General features: G+C 37.8%; 1 protein-coding gene across 2 annotated transcripts in view; it reads left to right on the top strand.

The window, feature by feature from the left end:
* Positions 1-16,825, top strand: part of NTF3 (neurotrophin 3) — a 62,793-nt gene extending 45,968 nt beyond the window's left edge. For both annotated transcript variants that reach the window (XM_090134459.1, XM_031606223.2), the window contains one exon: positions 15,293-16,825. In XM_090134459.1, the coding sequence (XP_089990585.1) occupies positions 15,314-16,087 (774 nt within the window). In that variant the 5' untranslated portion in view covers positions 15,293-15,313 and the 3' untranslated portion in view covers positions 16,088-16,825. The remainder of the gene's footprint in view (positions 1-15,292) is intronic.
* The last annotated feature ends 4,821 nt before the right edge of the window (positions 16,826-21,646 follow it).

Genomic DNA, 21,646 nt, shown 5'->3' on the forward strand with positions numbered 1-21,646 from the left:
CATGGGGCACAAAGGATTGAGATAACAGCAGACCTGACCAAAGACCTGACGTTAACAGAAGATCTTTAAGAGTCTGCTTCTGAAACTGTATTGCAGCACCTTGTGTGCTGCTTATTTTCCCTGCTGCACTGTTTGTCATTACTGGGGATTAGATTAAGGTTTTTATTTTGCTGTGTTGTGTGACCTTGACTTATATCATGATAAAATTGGCAGCCGAGAAACTGCTGTTCTGTGTGTATTCATCACTGCAGTCATCTTTGGGTTTTGGAAGCCATATTGTTTATACTATTAGTGTTATCAGTCCCTCAGCCTCTCTTTCACTTTTCCTTCTTTCCCTAGAGCTCAAGAGCTAGTTACAATAGCTCTTGAGAAATCTGAATATCTATGGAATGTTCAAACCAGCATGAGTCATCAGTATGTTGCTGGTTATGTTTAAGATTAAACAATTATTTAAGAATAAAATCCCGACATCTGCCCCAAGGCAGGATAGTTGTGAGTGGCAGGGAGTATAGGATGGTATGGGCAGGTGCCTAGAACAGTGGGCCCCCGTACCAGTTTGGACCTTCACCTCTGAACAACAGCAGAACCCTGAAAAACTAGTAGAATATTTGGAAAAGATCTGCTGGCGATCCTAAAGAGGCACAAATCACTGCAGCGTGCTGGGGCATGTCCTGTGCCAACTGAGCCTTTTGGTTGCTCCAGCTCCTGTAATGAGCCCTCCGGTTGCTCTAACTCCAGCAATGAACCTTGCGATTTCTCTGCCTCTTGCGACGACTCTGCAGTTTCTCCAACTCCTGCAACAAACTTTTTGTCTGCTCCAGCCCTCATGATGGTCCCTGTGGCTACTCCAACCCCTGTGACAGATTCTGCAGTTGCTTTGACTTTTTTTGACAGACCCTGCAGCTACTCCAACCCTACTGAAAGGCCCTGCAGGTACCACGATCCTAACAACCAGTCTTGTAGTCACTCCAGGCCCCCTGACAAACCCCACAGTTAACTGAGGAACAAAATAGTGCCAATATCAGTTACCCCTATAAGCAAGAAGAAAAATGTCTACAAAAGTCAGAATATTTAGCAAAGAGAGAAGTTCATAAGTACAGAGAAAAAAAAATGGAGTGTGACCATCACAGAAGCAAAAGGAAGAAGAAGGAACAGAAACCATCTGACTCCTATCAATAAGTGAACTGTGAGATTTGCAAAAAAGATTACAGCTACCAGCCAGGTGAGCATATTGCCACCTGGCTGCTTAGGTTCTGGGATGGTGGAACCAGTATCCTGAACTTAGCAGACAGTGAAGCCAAGAAGCTGAGATCTGTTTCTAGGCACTGACAAAGCAATTGAAAAAAGAATACAATCTCTCACCCCTTGGCAGCAACTCTTGTCAGCCCTGAAGGAAGGATATCCCTTCAAGGAAGACCTGGTACTTAACCCAGGCACCATGGAGAAAGGTATCCAGTACTCGAGGGAACTCTCTGTGGTAAAGACGTTGTATGGAATTAACTTGGACAATAATACCAGTTCCCAAGACGCAGATGACATGGTATGTATGTGACATATGTGGCAGAGAGTTGTATGGAATGCACCATCATCATATGCCAGTACCCTGGCAGGAAAGAACTGGAAAGATGAGGAAAAACCAATAATGGATGAAGTGGCTAGCCTGCTTTGACAATATGAAGATAATCTCTCTTCCTCCCCAAGGGTCTGTGTCTCAGCTGCGGAGAAACTGGTTCAAGAAATCAAAGCAAAAGAAACAGCTTCAACTGCTCCTCCAGCTGTATGAACCCGTACTTCATCCATTAGGAGTAAGCATTCCTCTGCTCAAGCGAGAGGATATAGTAGATACACGCCATGTAGCATCCGGTGGTTTTACCTTCATGACCATGGAGAGGATATGAGGAAGTGGGATGGGAAACCCACCTTGACCCTACAGGCATGAGTACTTGAGCTGCAAGGGAAAACAGTCACAAGAGTGGGTGTTTGTAGCAATATGGACTCTTCAGTTTCCAGCAGGCAGTTCTCCAGACAGTGAAGACAGTGCAATCTTATATCCAAGGATGACAATGAGACTTTTGGTTCTGATACACAAGAGATGAGTAATAAATACCGTAATCAAAACCAGAGGGACCCTTCCTCCAGCCAGATGCAAGAAAGGGACAGTCAGGTGTACTGGACTGTGTGGATTTGATGGCCTATCACTTCAGAACCAAAGAAATATGAGGCTTTAGTGGATACCTGTGCACAACGTATTCTAATGCCATCAAGTTATAAAGGAGTAAAACCCATCTGTATTTCTGAAGTAAGGGGGAATTGCAAAGGTTAACTGTACTGGATACCAAAGTAAGCAAAAGGACTCCGTTGCAACTGGCTCAGAGGCCCTGTGCATCTTTAGTACAGATTACCTCAGGATAGGGTACTTCAAGGGCCCAAAAGGGTACTGGTAGCTTTCAGGATAGTTGCCTTGGAGGCAGAGGATATTAAGCAGCTGTCTACCTTGCCTAGTCTCTCAGGAGACTCTTCTGTTGTGATGTTGCTAAGAATAGAACTGCAGGTGGTGGTTGCTAGTACAGTGGTGCACTGGCAGCAATATCATACCAACCGGGACTCTCTAATTTCCATTCATGAGCTGATTCGCCAACTGGAGAACCAAGGAGAAATCAGCAAGACTCTCTTACCCTTCAGTAGTCCCATATGGCAAGTGCAAAAGTCCATTGAAAAGTGTTGCCTAACAGTGGACAGTTGTGGCCGGAGTGAAGTCACATCACTGTTACACGTTGCTCTGCCAGATAATAACTGCAGACAAAGGCAGCCAAATTGTATGCCAAAACTGACACTGTGAATGCTTTTTTCTCAATCCTTCTGGAAGCAGAGTTCAGGCCACAGTATGCTTTTACTTAGAGGGGTGTCCAGTTCACCTGGAATCGACTGCTCCAGGCATCAAAATACAGCCCTGCCATTTCTCACGAGCTGATCCAGAACAGGGGGAGGCTCCTGAATACCTGCAGTACACTGACAACGTCATTGTGTGGGGCTACACAGCAAAAATTGTTCTTGAGAACAGGAAGAAAATAATTTAAATCCTTCTAAAAGCTGATCTTGCCATAAAGAAAAGTTGGATCAAGGCACCTGCACAGAAGATCCCATTCGTAGGAATAAAATGGCAAGATAGACACTGTCAGATCCCCAAGGACATGATCAATTAAATAACTGCTATGTCTCCACCAACTAACAGAAAGGAAACACAAGCTTCCTTAAATGTTGTGGGCTTCTGGAGAATGCATATTCCAGATTACAGTCTGAATGTAAACTCCCTCTATCAAGTGATCTGGAGGAAGAATGATTTCACATAGGGCCCTGAACAACAACAGGCCCTAGAACAAATGAAACAGGAGATACTTCACACAGTAGCCCTTGGGCCAGTATGGACAGGGCAGGATGTAACAAAATGTGCTCTATGCTGCAACTAGGGAGAGCGTCCCCACTTGGAGCTTCAGGAAGAAAGGCTCAGGGGACACACAAGTTTGGCCCTTAAAGTTTTGGAATCACGGATACAGAGGATCTGAGGCCTGCTATACTGAAAAAGAGATATTGGCAGCAAATGAAGGGTTCTGAGCTGCTTCAGAAGTGGTTGGTAGTGAAGCACAGCTCCTTTTAGCACCCCAACTGCCTGTGCTGGGTTTGATGTTCAGAGGGAGGATCCTGTCCCCACATTGTCCAACTGATGGTATGTGGAGTAAGTGGATCACATAGATCTCACAACAGTTTCAAAAAGAGAATCTCAGTCATCCAGGAAGCTTAGAAGTGATTATGGACTGGCCCAAAGAATTAAGATTTCAAAATATCACCAGAAGAGGGGGTTATACGTGCTGAAGAGGCTCTACTGCATCATAAACTGCTGAAAAAGTTTTGCTGATGGGTCCTGTTGCATTGTGAGAAAGCATCAGAGATGGAAGGCTGCTGTATGGAGTCTTATACAATGAGCTGTAGAAGCTAGTGAAGGAAAGGGTGAATGGACTGTTAAAGACTGCACTGGGACATTCAAACACTGCAGTGTACATTTGACAAAAGCTGCATGGTTAGTGAACACTCAGGGTTCTGCCAAATGAGCTGATCCTGCCCAGCCAAACCTACTGCATACCGCAGAAGAGGACAAAGACCAGGTGGTGCACATAAAGAATGAGCTGGGCAAAACAGACTGGGTTATTCCTGCCTCAGACAAAAGCAAACCTATTCATGGGATTGCTTTTGCTCAGAAACCTAAGTACATATGGTGAGTAATGTGGATGAGGATGTCCGTTGTGTACCTCAGGGTGACTTGATGCTGGGTGAGAAGAGCCAATAATTTGAATTATGTGATGTTAAATTGCTACCTAATACTGTATGTCATCATTATTATGGTTCTTATATGCCTTTTTAACAGTAGTACAATAAGAACTACACAGGTTAAAGAAGAATGAACTCTGATGGAACCAGAACTAGCTTCTGCATGCAGTAACCCAACACTGAATCATCCCTCCTACACTGAAGGACTGTTATAATAGATGGAGCTCAAAGTTATGAACTATATGAATAACATGGACAATTTAAATGGATAGCCCACAGACTATGGAAATAGTGTATGTGTGTATTTATTAAAAAACAACAAAACAAGGTAGGTGATGATAATTAGTTAGGATGTGTAGAAACTGTGGGAACACGAATAAGGGAATAAGGATAAGGGGTGGATATTGCCTTAGTTTCATCTGAGAAGGAACTGTTTTACTCAGAGTGTTTGGTATGATGTTATGTTTAAGCATAGGCTCTAGAAGAAAATCTAGAAGAAACATCATCATCAGTGACCTAGATGGAGGGATAAAGTCCATCCTCAGCAAGTCTGCTGATTATACAAAGCTGGGAGGAGTGGTTGACACCTGAAATTAGTTCTGCCATTCAACAAGACCTGGACAGACTGGAAAACTGAGCACAGAGCAATCTTATGAGGTTCAATAAGAGCAAATACACCTGCAGAGGAATAACTTAATGCATTACAGGTTAGGGAATGACCTGCTGGAGAGGAGTTCTGAAGAGAAGGACTTGGGTATTCTAGTGGACAACAGATTGGCCATGAGCCAACAGTGTGCCCTCATGGCAAAGAAGGCCAGTGGTATCCTCAGGTCCATTAAAATGAGTGTGGCCAGCAGGTTGAGGGAGACGTTCCACTAGTCTCCCCTAGTGAGGCCACATCTGGAGTACTGTGTCCAGATCTGGGCTCCCCAGTTCAAGAGAGATACGAACTGCTAGAGAGAGTCCATCAGAAAGCTACAAATATGGTTAGGAACCTGGAGTATATGAGAAAAGGTTAAGAGATCTGGGTCTGTTCAGCCTGAAGAAAAGAAGACTGAGGGGGAATCTGGTTAATGTTTATAAATATCAAAAGGGAGGTTGGAGGCAAATGGATGAGGCAAGGCTCTTCTCAGTGATTTGTAGTGTTAGGACAAGGAGTAATGGCCTAAAACTTGAATGTAGGATGTTCCAAATAAACACGCGGAAGAATTTCTTTATGGTAAGATTTACAGAGCACTGGAGCAGCTTGCCCAGAGAGGTTGTGGAGTCACCACTTTCTATGGAGATATTCAAGATCAGTGCAATCTATTGTTGGGAATCTGCTTTAGCAGGGGAGTTGGACTTGATGATCTCTTTAAGTCCCTTCGAACCCCTGCAATTCTGTGATTTTGTGAGAAAAACTTATAATCTTACATTTCCCACACTTCCCTATGTTCTACCAGAAATACAGACTGCTTTTCTCTGAGAATGACTAATGATATTCCAAGCTAGTTATGAGCAAACTGCTGCACCTGTGCAATAATCATGAAAGATGTATTAGTCTTATAGTGCAGTAAAAATTCCTTATTATGGTCTGAATACAAACAATAGAGTTACATTTTACATGTACGACAGAGCATAGATTCAACAGCCACTGTCTGTAGCCACATTGTCATCCCCACCACCTCTTTATCTGCTAAAGCCTTGTCCAATTTGTGCTGAATTCATGAGATCTTTCTGGTGATTGAATTTATTTGGAGCAGGCCTCTTGTTCTTCAGAAATCCTGCCTTCATAGCATCTACATCCAAAACTTTGCACATGCATGTCTAGCATGTTGTCTTTTCTATTTGAAGGTTGGTGAACCTTTGAGGAGTATGGAGAGGCATTTCAGAAAACAAACTTAATTCACAAAATTGCCAAGGATGTATTTCTGCACAGCTTTTAAGCAATCAGGAGCCACGGGATTTTGCAAAGCAAACATGGGTTCAGTTTTAGTTAAAATGAAATAGGGCTTCTCCACTGAACCCCTTGCACAATGACAGTCCCAGTCCCATGGAACACAGCTGAAGTTCATTATGTATGGAGACACAGCAAGGCTCATGCAGTGTCTGGGAGAAGCTTCTGAGCCAGAACGCTGCTCCTTCCAATCAAATGATACCTTATAGACCTTGAGAGATACATTACCGCCCAAATAGCATTCCTGCTTTCTAGGCAAATGTGCATTCTCAGGTCACAGTAAAGCCGTCAGAAAATGGAAGAGAAGCTCTCTTTTCAACAAAAGCATCCAGGTTCTGTTCAGAAATTTTCATTCAAACTAAATGAAAGGTCACAACTTCTAACTGGCATTTCCTTTCTCTATTTCCTTCTGAATATGAACTTTGCCTGTATCCATTAAAAAGGTCGATGGAACTGGGACTTGATAGTGAGGGTCTAATGTTTTTGGAACTCTGACTCTTTCCTCTGCTTGCTTGCTTGATTTGACTTTTTTCCTTACTTTATAAAAACTAAATTAGAAAATACTTAAAAAGGCAGATGAGGAAAGTTTCAGTTTTTAAAACAGAACAAAGCAAAACAAAACAGAAATCCTCTTGCTTATAAACTAAATTCCAGCAAAACATTGTTTTGAATTTTACATTTTGAAAGACTTTTCTGCTTGTGCTTTTTTAACACCAGAAAATCTAATCTAAAAATATAAAGTTTTGAAATTTTCTCATTTTTTCTTAAAAAAAAAATAATAATCCTGCATGTAAATGATTCATCCAGTTGGAATGTAAATATGAAAACACCTCATGTTTTTATACCTCATATCTTACTTTGCAAAGTCTCTAAAAGGCTGCTCTTTCATATCCTACCAGGAGAAACAGGAACTGTTGTCTGACTAATACAAAACAATTTATTGGCCCTGTTTGAGCCAAAGTAGATCCAGATTGATTTGAAAGGATTGTCAAAGAGTTATTTTAAAAGAAGAAAATTTAGATGGATTTTCAGGGCTGTCGCAAAACATAAAAACAGGCCTCCTTGGTGTGGCTTTGGGCTTGTTTGCAAACATCTTGTAGAGCTTGAGAATTTATTTTGATGATCAGCTTAACTTCTCTTTCTTTAGTTTAATTTCATTTTTCCTGATTGCATTCCTTTGCCCCACCTTACTGTGAACACTCGCTTTTAGCAGTGTTTACACTTTCTAGATCTTTGCACAGGTTTGCTGTCATGCCTTTTTTATCACATTATAGCAAAAACTTGCACATTCAAGGCAAATTCCTTAAATGTCAGTTATACAAACTTTCTAGTCTTTTTTGCTGCTCTTTCTTTATTTTATTTTTATATGACAATACCTTCCAACATTCAAACAGATTTCTTGATTTTTCTGCTGTGCTACAAAAATTCCTTCCTAGCTCTGCAATGCCATGCCATGGTAATTGCATTTATTAAATATTATACCTTTCTAAAGTTTTTAGTAATTCTTAGGCCTTGCTCAAGATCATTATTCTCCCAATATACTAACTTGTAATTTCTAGTTCAACTCTCATTTTGTAATTTTCTACCAATATTTTATGTCTTCATTTCCCCAGCAGAGATTGTATTTTTCTTTGCGAACTGCTGTTTGCATACCTTCCCAGTACTGCTGCAAATTTAATTTGCTTGCTGCTTGACTCTTTTTCTATTAACAATTAGCAGTGAAAATACTATATACTTACACTACATACTACATACTACATACTACATACTACATACTACATACTATATACTAATATTATTCTCCATCATGGATTAGTTCCTGTGCTTTCTATTTCTAATTTTCAAATGATTTCCAAACAAACAAACAAACAAACAAACACCAAAAAACTGAAAAAAATAGACAAATGCAAAACTATGGGCAAATTATCAGTTTTTGTAAAAATAACACAAATCTAAACAAGTCATTGGAATTTACTGATTTAACTAAGAATTTGACCTTTAGATTTCTTGTTACCTTGGAGAATTTTTAGAGCTACACAGTGAATAATATGAAAGCAGAAGACTTTTGCAGAAATTGTTTACCTCAGCTTTAATTCTTTGTCATGACTAAGATGTGGCTAATTGCTTATCTCAGATGTGATTATTTTTATTTCCATATCACAGTTATCACTCTAGTGATCAACTTATCATACAACACTCCAGACGGGTTTTCTGATGCAGTCAGTGCAGCATGAAAACACATAAACATATTCTCTGTACTCCAGGTTTGTAACAGAATGCCTGTACAACCTTGTTAATTACATCTGACCTCTCTGTTTCCAGTCTGTTTAAAACATGAACAAGAGCATCCTCCCTAATTTTTCTGTATTAATGCAGATAAATGTTTTTGGAGTTCTCAAATATCAGCAATATGAGAGTTGTAAAAGAAAACACGATGATTTACATTGAGAACATTTACGGAATATTTATGTTAAATGTGTCATTAGTCTCTAAACAGTCAGACACCTTCCATATAGCATTAAGGGCATTATGCTGCAATGTTGTCAAGCCTTGTGTGGAGAGACAAAATCTTTAGTCTTAGTAGGGCAACAACAGACAGCTCTTTGAGGAAGAAAGCAAAGGATGTTCAAGTATTTATCCAGGATAACAAAATGTCAACATCATTTCATGGAGCTCCTTATTTTGCAGATGTAGAAAGTCATGAACAGAGATTTTGACTCTACTAAAATCTTTCAACAAATTAGAGGAACCAGGATCCCAGCCTCTCATGACCTCACCCTGAGTTTCTCAATTTGCAGATTAATTACTCAACTGGTTAGTGCAAAACTACATGATGGCATTCTAGGCAGAAGTAGACAGGTGTAATCATCATGTCACAAAAATATAAATGAGGAAAGGAATTAAAATAGAAAAAGACCTAGCTGTGACTGAGGAGAAATATTCCTGCTTCTGTAGCTGATCGCAGAGCAGAGGATGCAACTTGTGCAGTTGGTACACATTATAAATAGTCAAGCCTCTTGGTGGAATAGGTAGAAGATGCTGGAGAGTGTCCAGCACCTCTGGGAGGTCTCAGCTGCCCAGAATTCCATGTCAATGTTGCGGGGATGAAACCCTAACAGAATTACCACTGCACAAGGTGTGAGAAGCAGTTGTTGTTCCAAGTAGTGAGGTAAGCACTGAGGAACTGCTCCTGACCTTTCTCTTGGAAATAGATAGGTATGTATAAATTGATCATGTTCTAATCTCCAAAAACATACATTTGCAGAAGGATCAAATGCACACACACAAAAAGTTGCAATCAGCTGCATCAGAAAAGAATCGAAGTTGCTGCAGTTCTACTCAGCGTGTTTAACAGTTAAAGTTTTTTCCCCTCATGGCAGATGTATTATCACATTTTGTGATTATTCTGTCTCTCAGAAAGCTCTCACCATTTGAGAAAGCTTTCTATAGAGAAAAGTACAGTCAAGATCACAACTGTAATAATAAGTAAGGTAGATTTGTTTGAAGTGCAAGTGAGTTTTTCGTACTCGAGTATATAACTGTTTAAAGAGGAAACGACAGTGACTCAATAGGCTTAATGCCATTACTGCAATACCTCTCACTGGTATATCTCTCACTGGAGACTGTTGGGACTCAAGTACTGAGATGTGTTCTCTATTGAAAATGACCTTGATCAATTCGTAATTAAAAGCCACTGATCTACTGTGGGTCCCTCCTCCTCAGATACACTGTGTTTCCCTACCCCTCAGCCCATTTGCAAGAGGAATGCATTGGTTTCAAGTTCCTTCACTCTAGCTTACAGTTTGGTTGGCCCTGAGAATGGGAGGGTTAACACATAGAGCTGCCATAACCCAGTCCCACTTGATTTTATGTCTGAATTCTCAGGCTTCTTAGTGAGCCTTTGTGAAATCTTTGGTTTCAACTGTGTATGTTGAAATTTCTGTGTCTTGAGAAACAGAAATGTTCAGGAGGGTCATAGCATCTCTTGGGGCACTCACTGCTCTGTAGCCATCTATCATAATAAATTCTTCTACAGACATATAGTCAACAACAAATAGTCAATTTGATATTGACAAATAGTCAATTTCTATTCTGAAATATGTGCAAATTTTAATATACAATTATTTCATAATCTATCTTCTGCCATCTGAATATTCATGATACAGTGATATCTTTCATTCTGTACATTTTCATTCCCTCCCTAAGCACAGAAGGTAAGGACTGCATTTCTTATCAACAAAGTTATAAAGATTAGGAAATGTAAAGGGCATTTTGTTACTTCTTGTTTTCCGAGAGTTTGTGAAAATAGTTTAGCAACTATGAGAATAATTGCACTGTTAGCATTCAAAAGCCTGAATAAACTGTCAGCCACTACAAATGATCATTGCTTAGTCTGGAAAAAAAAAAAAAAAGCTGTTCTTAAATTTTTCAGAAAGTGCCACATACTTCAAGCTGACTTACATAAATCATGTTGGGTATTACAATACTGAATGAAAAATTTACCAGTCACACCAGCTTCTATTCCAGCTCCTCTCAGCAATGACTTAAAAGTGGATACTTAGGCTGTGTCTCACAGTACTAGGGTTTCACTATTTTCACAGCACATATTAAATGACATTTTGCGCTTCAGCTGTGTAGACTGTTCAGAGAGTAATCAAAATAAAAGATATTTATTATTTTTAATCACCACAAAGAAAACAAAAGAAAGCTTTCCAATCTTATGTAAAGCATTGTGTCAGAATAGATTGGAAAGTAATTTACCGGAGACTGGTGGGGATTTCATTTCTTAATGAAAATAATAGGTAAGATTGTTTATTTCTCCTAAATTTAGGACTTCCCCAAGACGCATATGCTAGACAGCATCAATACCCTGTCAACATCATGGGAATATAAACCATTAAAATAAAATAAAGCTAAGGTGCACTTGAAAGATTGAACAACTTCACAATGCATCATATTTTTAGTAATGTTTGTTTTTACCTGTTATGCCATGAATGTCAGCAATCTCCAAGTCAAACTTGTTTAGTGCACATTAACAGTCTGCTCTGTATACTATCAGTTTTTGCTGGCTTTCCTGCCACGGTGTAATATCCGCTCCTATAAGTCCTCTTTACCATTCAGACTGCTTAATTGCCATTTAGTTCTACTCCTAGTTCTGCTATGGATCTTTGCTCCTGTTGACATGTTTTAAATCACTTTTGAAAGCTGAGATAGCATCTCTGCGTAAGTGGAGACTGACACTATACAAAGGGATAAATAAGAAGAAATGAATATTTTCCTACTTTGATGACCACTACTTCTCCAAATTTCACATAGCACACTGACCACATTTAATGGCTTCTTTGAACCATGTATCCACCCACTCTTTTTAACCACCTCTAGCAAGAGTCTAGAGTAGCTCAAAGCATCAAAGCTACATCCTAAATATCTAGAAGACAACACAGAATAGTAGAAGATGAAAGCAAACCTAATCCAAAGATTCTCAGCAGATCAGGAAAAAAGTTTTACAGAATATATCAGCAGCCCTTCCTGAATTACCAAAACGTGGAATGGAAATGGAACTTGGAGGTGCAGGAGGCTACAGGCACAAAGCGAATCAAGTTATCTACCACTACGTTCTTCCAATACTGAGTTCCTAGTCAAATGATGATTTCATCATAAACAGGTAGGTCAATAAGGGATACATTTTGATGTAAATCCAGAGAAGATGCTAGGTCAATTTTTTCAGATTCAAACTGAGATCTCTAAAATCTTCTACAACCACAGAACAACAAGGTCAGGCATAGTACATATTGCACAGAAAGATTATTATACTGATTCAGTTTTATGTATGGTTATACTCGATATATACTGAGGACTCACTTAAGTCAGGCAAGATGATATACCTTAATGTTAAGTAGGCTGTGTGTCACAGCCAACTTCACATGATCTTTCTGGACTGGAATTTCTGAGTACACCACTATCTTCACAGGTAAACTGTAATTTCTTTAACCCCATCTTTGCATTTTCTTTCCAAATTCTTGTCCCCAAAGTATGTCAGAAAACTGTAAAGATCTGTTCTGAGACAATTTACTTTTTGTAGCACATTATTTATTAAGATGAAGTTAAACTGCAGGTTAAATTTCGGAGTAGTATAAACTTTTCACACCAAATTTATAAGACATTTTACTTTAGGTTCAACAAAATATTTTTCAACAAAAGATTTTTACCATTAACATAGTTCTGCCATGGGTTAAAAAAAAAAAACAGTTTATTTTAACTGATTTGATTTTGAGGTCTCTAACCCTATCTGTGTGCAGTATGACATTAAATGGAGTTTGCAGGAACTCTAGTCTTACTTTTCTCACCTCATCACCTGCTCCAACTTGTGTACTTTGTGAGTGCCACTTAGTTTTGAAATGAAGCAGACCAGTGACTACATGCAGCTGCATGCTGGCATGAATAATGCTTTCAGCTTTTGAGCAGTGTTCTCAGAGCTTTCCTAACCATTCTATGGCCTTGTGTGTCATATTAGTTCTTGTGAGTGCTATGAGAAACCTGTTGAATGACACATGTTTTAAAATGTCATTTCTGTTTTATAAGGATTGTAATTTACCAAGGGCAAGCTAAATTGCACAGGAAAAGATCTTTTATACAACTCAGTCTGGGTTCTGAGATCCATCTACATGAAGTTAGTATTTATTTAGGTATGACAGTAACTGCATGGTAACTGAAAATCTAAGAATTTCTTTCAAAGCATAGCTTTGCTGCAAACAACTGTCTAGATTTAGGCGAACTCATACTGTGACAGACTGAGAATGGAGAAAACGCATTTCTTGTCCATAAAAGGACATCCACAGAGGGTAGCTCTGATTTTGCCGCAGTTCCAAACTATGAAGAGGGGACTCACTGTTGCTAAAACAAGTTTTGCTTCGTTCCCTTTTCCCTTTTCCCCTTTTTCCTTTTTTTTTTTTTTCTCTGCCTTCTTAAACAGAAAATGCTTTGTTAGAAAATTTTATTTTAAAAGGTCAGATTTCTCTGCAGTTTTTTTCTGAGAAAATGCACAGTACCCAAAACATTATCAGCAAGTCAATGGAGGTGATTCTTTCGCTTTATTCAGTACTGGTGAAGTCACATCTGCAGTGCTCGGTCCAGTTCTGAGCACCCTAATACAGGAGACATGGACACACTGAAACAAAGATGACTAAGGGACTGTCATACAAAAAGGGGCTGAGAGAGATGGGACTGCTTAGCCCAGAGAAGAGAAACTCAGACAGATCTTATCAAGGTGTAGAAATACTTAATGGGAAAGAGTAAAGAAGGTGGAGCTAAACTCTATCAAGCGTTCCATACAATGACAAGAAGAAATGGGCACAAACTGAAATAGAAGAAACTACTGAAATAAGTGATATTTTTAGTTTTTTTATGATGAGGGTGATAAAACACTGAAACAGATTGCCTGGATGGGTTTTAAAGTGTTCATCCATGAAGATATTAATGAAATGACTGGACATAGTCCTATGCAAGCTGCTTCAGCTTTGTGACCCTGCTTTGTGAAGAAATATTAGAGTAGATGATCTCCTAAGGATCCTTGCAACGTCAGCTGTTCTGCAATTTTTTGAATCTGTGACTTCATTCCCGAATGCTAGCAAACTGACATATGGTGGACTAGTTTGCAGTGTGGGAGAATGAATCTCAAGACTTTTTTCAGTCACTTGAGGCAGTACTTCACCCAGGGCCTCTCACATGGTATGACAGTTCTGTAACAACATGAGTTTTATATTTTCATCTTCAGTCCACTGCCTGTGTAAAAATTTCAGTTAGTCTACTTCAAAGTCAATGGTTTTCTTCCATGATCTTATATTTGACAGTGAATATTAGTTTCATTTAAATTCAATTGCAATTCAATACAAAATAAACAGTTATCCACAAGGGAAAAAAACACTTCCTTACACAAATGCTCATAATTCTCAACTACAGTATGATAAAAGGATTGAACCAAGTGGCCAGAGGGCTTTCAGAAGATACTTAGAAGCTAGAATTAGGAAGACAATGCAGGAATCCACATTAAGCATAGTATGGCTAAGTGCAGTACAAAAAGAAGCACAGTTTTCAAAATTTCAGTCTCGAGTTCATTTTGATCTATTTGAACAAGACTTCATTTTCAAGAGGAGTGGGGAGAAGGTTGTCCTTCTGTCCATGAATATTTCTAGCTTAAGTCAGTTTTGTTCCACTCATGAAACAAGGGAACTTCATTAAAAGAAAAAAGAAAAATAGCAAACTGACCCCAGCCCAGAAAAAAAGCCACGAAAAAAAAAAAAAAAAAGCTCAGTGGATCTATCTGGACTTCCCACTTGTATTATAAAAGCCTAAACATTGGTTTCCGATGTTCAGAATATAAGAAACACCACTTTACAGCTTAACAGTGTATTTTCTCTTCAAGAGTACTCTATCTTATAGCTTGAGTGAGAGAACACTATTCAAACACTGTATTTATTTCTCAGTGTATGATGATGATCTTAAGGTTAGATACAAGCCATTTGATGAACAGAAATTTGATGTATTCGTGAGATTTCAACACATGCAAATTCTTGACACTTAGCAAAGTCAGACCTTTTTCATTTTATATCACTTTAAAGTCTGCTACTCTTCTTGTTTTTTTAAAACCAACCACTCATCAGAACAGACTCTGCAAAAGTGATTTAGCATCTGTTCATTATCAAGGCTTGGTCATGCTTTCCCAAGAGTAGCTACCTAACTTTGTGGAGATGGGACTTAACTGGCATGTCTGTCATTATGCAAGGAATGAATAAAAGTTAGATCATTCTTAAAAGTGCATGAGAGGTTGATTAAATGCTGAAAAAAGAAATTGTAAAATGTTTGCATTTAGTACAGAATAAAATTAAATAATGTATTAAAATACATATAGCCTATCTGTATCTATCATTACTGCATAAGAAGTAAAACATTAAAAATTAATCATAATTTTTATGTTTAAAGCATTTAGTAAATCTTACTTAATTGCTTTTATCTTGACTTTCTGTTTCTTTGTAGATCTTACAGGTGAACAAGGTGATGTCCATCTTGTTTTATGTGATATTTCTTGCATATCTTCGTGGCATTCAGTCAAACAATATGGATCAAAGGAGTTTGCCAGAAGATTCAATGAATTCTCTCATTATGAAACTCATTCGGGCAGACATTTTGAAAAACAAGCTTTCTAAGCAGACAATAGATGTCATGCAAAACTATCAAAACATAGTGCAGAAAGTAGAGGATCACCAGGAGATGGATGGAGATGAAAATATGAAATCAGACTTCCAGCCAATTATTTCAATGGATACAGACCTCTTAAGGCAGCAGAGACGCTACAACTCTCCTCGAGTTCTCCTGAGTGACAACACACCACTGCAACCACCACCACTGTACTTCACAGAGGATTATGTTGGAAATTCAGTGGTATTAAACAGAACATCTCGGAGGAAAAGGTACGCAGAGCACAAGAGCCACCGAGGGGAATATTCTGTTTGTGACAGTGAAAGCTTATGGGTCACGGACAAATCATCTGCTATTGACATTAGAGGACACCAGGTAACTGTGCTGGGAGAAATTAAAACAGGCAACTCTCCAGTTAAGCAATATTTTTATGAAACAAGATGTAAAGAAGCCAAACCTGTTAAAAATGGCTGCCGAGGCATTGACGACAAGCACTGGAACTCCCAATGCAAGACATCCCAAACTTATGTTAGAGCACTGACTTCAGAAAACAATAAACTTGTAGGCTGGAGATGGATAAGAATAGACACCTCCTGCGTGTGTGCATTGTCAAGAAAAATAGGAAGAACATAAATCTGCATCTCTTTGCTATATAAGTTATTACTTTAAATTATATGATATGCATGTAGCATATAAATGTTAATATTGTTTTATATATTATAAGTTGACCTTATTTATTAAACTTCAGCAAATCCACAGTATATAAGCTTTCTCTCTCAATAAACAAGACTAAAGGCTGTGCGTCTCTGCTATGGGCAACTGCAGATTTCTTTAGGCTATGTTTGTGACACTGTTTGTTGGCAGAACACCATAACCTGACTGTAAAATCTCTGTAAAATCAGTATTCTTAATTCAGTATAGTCAAACCAGTGACAGTTATTTTGTAAACTTGTTAAAAATCAGATTAATGTCAAGAGTTGTGTATATATTTGTATTTCTCACTATACACTCACATTTAATTGGATTCAGTATCAACACTAAAACAGAAAAGAACTAAAATCTGAGTCGTAGCCTGCAGCTGATGTTGTTGTCAGAGTTATCTAGTAACTGTAAAATACAATTTATCTTTATTGTGTCAGTTTTGTCAGTGAAATGACCGTTTTCCCTGTTAGCATTTCAGGATGATTGTTTATAATCCAGCAACCACTGTTGTTTTTAAAGTACATTAGTTTTGCAACTATTTCTAATGCTGACAAGTAATCTTAGAAACAATATTTAAAAAATCTAAAATGTTTGTAACTAAACTAATGAGACCAAGAGCGGATCTGAATGGATCATTAATACATAAATGATTATTTCTTCTGGATATAGTATTTATTGTGATTGACCTTTTCTTCTACACTAATCTATTATCTCATGCTTAATTTTTACATCATTCTTCTCTGTCTGAATTTTTAAATTAGAAACAAAGCCAGTGTTGTCTTAATGTCTTGGCTTAAGCCAAGAATATATAATTATTAAGAATTATAATAAAGAAAGAGATTATATCCTAGGATGGTTATCAAAGCCACACACCCATATGAAACTGTTCTCCAAAGTAGCACAGTCCTTGTTTTTAATAGAGGAAAAAATGAGTAGAACCTCACAGCAAACCTGGCACTTTTCACAGAGACATAAAAGATTTTATTTTTCTTTTTGAGCCATACTGTCACTAAAATTCAGGTAAATCATAGCTATAATAAAGTTATTCAGTCACACAGGTTTGTGGTTAGGGCAGAAAAACTTGCTAACAAATACCTCAAACTATTTTTTGCATTGTCATGTAGTTCCAGTGGGGACACTAATAATTATTCTAACTGAAGATAAGGGCCATTCTACATCAGCTATATTATGCCCTGGATGGTATCTTACTGTCATAAAAGTAAATCAGAGTCATGTCATGGATTTTGGTCAACAGAACTAAGATTGAACCACATAAATTATCTGTCCGTAGCTAATACTTAATCCACAATCAGTGCTCAAAACAAAGCCCTTTAGAAAAGCAGCTATAGTGGTCTTAAATTTTTACATTATGGCTTTCATTGCTGTAGCATGTTCCACATTAGAAATGAAAATGAGATCAAAGTATGCAAAAATATGGTGAAAATATGGTGATATGGTGCCTTTATTCATATAATTTTCACTACTGAAGAATCAACTTTGAATCTGAAACAGGTGATCGATGCAGCAAATTGTGTGGTCTTCCCTAATCCCTTGCAGAGAGCCTTACACATCATAAAATGGATAGGTTTCTCACAAGCACAAGCAAGGGAATAGCTGACACTCTGAAAACTAGGCTGGAGCATGGAGGTGTAATTCTGGAGGGAAGGTCATACACAAAAAGATTTTTTGAGAATTCTCTGTTATCAATATGAGGCCAGGGTATTTACCTCAGAGGAAAAGTAATCACCTCAGTGGACTAAAAACTAACTTTGCTTCAAGCAATAATAGCTTCAGTTTTAGTACAAAGGCAATGATTAAAAGGGAAGAGATGATGTAACAAGCAACTCAGTATCTAATAAATGTGATTAGATTTTTTTCCTGAATTCTCCCTCATTGGAAAACAAACAAAAGAAAACCATCAACAGATCTTGTGCTATTTTTACTGTCAGAAAAGTGTAGGTTACAATAACCCATGACTATTAATTTTTCTTTTGTGAGGAGAAGCATGCTTTTAAGAGGACTGTCCCACTGAAAAATTTTCCAGGTTATAAACTTAATTTTACACCCAAAATTTCCAAATAGAGATTATTTTCAGATACGATGAATAACTGAGACTAGATACTGTCATCTGTTATTGACTTCAGAGGTTTCCATTCTTCCATGCATCAATTTGGTCTATATCTATATAAGAAGAGCATCCTCTGAACTTGAATAGACACTGTTGCTTACATCCCATTAATTGGTGACTTCACTGTTCCTGGAGTATGGATGGTGCTCTTGTTTACACCACTGTATATCCAGAGAAAGTATGCTAAATACAGGTGAAAAAATGTATTATTATAGCAATGTAATTAAAATCAAAATGGATTCTATTCTAATTATTTCTACCACTGAAAATGATCATTCTTCATAGGTTTAAAGAAAACAATTTGTTATTCTAGTTAAAGAAAGTCATTATCATTCGTAACATCACTGATACATTGAGTGTTTTCTAAGTGCCCAGCAAAAACACATCAGAGCAAATATAACTACAATCATCTGAAACATATTACATAGGAAAGAAACAGGGTGCATAAGGTTATGAGATCAGCTGCCTCTTTCTTACCTCAGTATAGAAATGAACAGAAGTGTTACACTTTGGGTATGATCCAACTTCCATTGAAGTCAACAAAAAAATACTGAGGGGAAAGCTGCATCAGGCCATCAGTGAAGAGAAACCTGCAGATCTCAATCAGAGAGCAGAGCAATTGCACTCATTAGTTACATGTTCTTGTAAAACCTGTGTACACATAAGATGCTGTATAATTTTGTAACAAGTTTGTAAGCAAAGCCTGTAATAAATTTGTTAAAGCTTAGTTCTGTTTTGCTTGTAGCTTGGGATGATTTTATTGTCGGCTTCAGTGATGACACACAGAATTAAAAGTTCCCTATCTGACATTTTTGTATGTTTAAGTACTTAAGCAAAATACTCAGCTCACAATACTTACTTTAAGTATTTTGAAACTCACTCCTATTAGGCAATTTCAATATTCTGTCAATATTATTTTGCCAATAGATCATTACAAAAACACATTTCATTTAGCTTTTCTCCCAAATGATTGAATGCTATTCTGAAATTGCCTTTCTGTGTCAAAGTAAATTTTCTCCATTTTTTTACCTATTTTTTTATAGTCCATTTAGCAACAGTAAAAAATGCTCCTCTGAGGTTTTGGAAAACCATCTGCATTTATTTTATCACCTTTGAACATGTGTTCGGGAATGCAGTATGTGTAGAGAGTTTACTGCTACCAAGAGATTTGTGCTGCTGCACCAGGAAAAAACTTTGACTGTACAGAGAATGCACTAAAAACCACTCTGCTCATACTCTATAGTTTCAGTGCTATAGCAATCAACATCAGTATACATTATGTATTTGCAAACAATACCAAACAAGAAATAAATTTGACTGGGAGTCCCAAAATTAAAAATTTAATGGTAATGACCTGATATTTCTGTCCTTCCAGTAGATGCATTTACACAGTAAAGTAAAATGTATGACTATTCATTTCATTTAATAGAAACACTGTGGCAAAATCAATGGGATTCTATGTCTCCCTGCTTGGTACATGTATTTAATTCATCAAGCATGTGATGGTGGGGCCAAGGGAGAATGAGGAGAGGATAATCAGCTCAACAGCTTGTGAGAAGGGTGGGAGCATTTTTAACGTGCAGAGGGCTTATTTTCAAAAATGCTTTGCCTGTATTTTGTTACAGCAGATGGCAGAATGACGAAGCATGCGCAGACATAGTGTAAAAAAAAAAAAAAAAAAAAATCAGGCAGTGAATCAGGATCATGAAACCTTTCCCTGGGAGAGTCTGCTATTTTCTGCCCCTGTAGGTCCATACAGTTTTGTGAAGATTTTTTTGAGAGTTTAGCAGTAACATTTCCATTAAATTACATAACAAGAATCTGTGTCAGAAAAAAATATATCTGCTACTTTTTTTCTGGAATGTCTTAAATTCATAGGCTTGATAATCTTATTAAACATATGTATGTATACTTGTAACCAAAAGATGTTTTGGTACTTCTGATGAACAGCAAATGGTAATACTTTACATGATTTCTTCTCTGTTTTGTTGGGGAGCTTTGAAGCCAGAAGCACGTGAAAGCCATATTTTCACTATAGAACTGAACTTTTGATGTCATGATCTTATATTTCTAGCCAGCTTGATCACATTTTGCAGATGTTCATTGTACAACTAGGTGAGAACATGAGCAGCCTTCTCTAAATCCTGCTTGAGAAGCAGCTGTGCGTATGTTGGTTCTATATGGAGCATAAAGAGAGAGAATGTGACAGAACTTTATACTGTCTTTTCACTCACTTTCCCAAATCTCTAGTCTCTCCCTTGAGATGCAAGTTGCTTAACCAAGGAGTAGGTAATCAAGAGTGGCTTCTTGTTTATCTAGGGGTTGAGACAGAAGATAAAACTTTGACATGAGTACAGTGGGTTCTCCTCAGTTCACGTTTCTTGTCTTCTCAGAAGTGGGCCTTTCATGAACTTGAGTAGTCCTTCCATAAAGCAGTCTATGACTGCAGAATGTTGTCTACCTCTCTCTAAAACAGAGGAGCAGAAGATGCCCCTTCTGAGGATGTTGCTGCTATTTACTAGTGCCACAGAGGAGAGAGAGAACACTTGAAGACTTGGATTATTTGCAAGTCATGTCAGATAATTTGACAGAATATGCTAATATGCTCAGGGAGGCTTCTAAGGGAGATGAAATGCTGCTTTTTTCTAACTAAATATATTTCCATGGCCGGTGAGAGAAAAACTTCTGAGAAGACAGGGAGTCAGAAGTGTGGTGTTCCAAAAGTCTCACAGAGTTTTTTTAAGGAAGGTGGGGTTGAGGGACTATTCAGCTGTAATCTCAAGTGAAAGAGTCATTCCTGATATTACAAGTGTTAAATAAACGCTACCAGATCATCTGAAACATTGATTCAAAATGAAAATTAACCTCTTTTAATTGAGGTCAATCCTCCTGCATTAACTAGGAATTAACTATGCTCAATGAAGACAGAAGATGAAGTCTTGCTCTTGGTTATTCCAGTGCAACCCTTGTTGTCAGCACTTTGGACTACAAAGCTGTTAAGTGAGGGCAGAATTTGGCTAAATCCAAATTGAATGTGAAAGAGTTAGCCTAAGTTGAAAGGATTATCCACCGTGCAAAAAAAGCCAAGGTTTTATCATCAGTGTCATAAAAATTGCTGAGTATTCCATCTAGTTCCCTATACTTAACTTTTAAATGGTATTTTAACTACTCAATATGATCAGAGCACAAATGTTTAGCAGCAAATGAAAAAGAAATTAAATAGAAGCATGTAGTAAAATACTACGTCTAGCACTGTAAAAAGGAATCAACAGAAATTATGTTCTGTGTGTCTAAGGAATGTTAATACAAATCTTAATTTTGCTTTCTACATATTTTCTTGTGTAATAAGCACCTTGCTTACT

Source organism: Phasianus colchicus, chromosome 1 (genome assembly GCF_987193195.1).
Source record: "Phasianus colchicus chromosome 1, bPhaCol1.hap1.1, whole genome shotgun sequence".
NCBI classification, from domain to species: Eukaryota; Metazoa; Chordata; class Aves; order Galliformes; family Phasianidae; genus Phasianus; species Phasianus colchicus.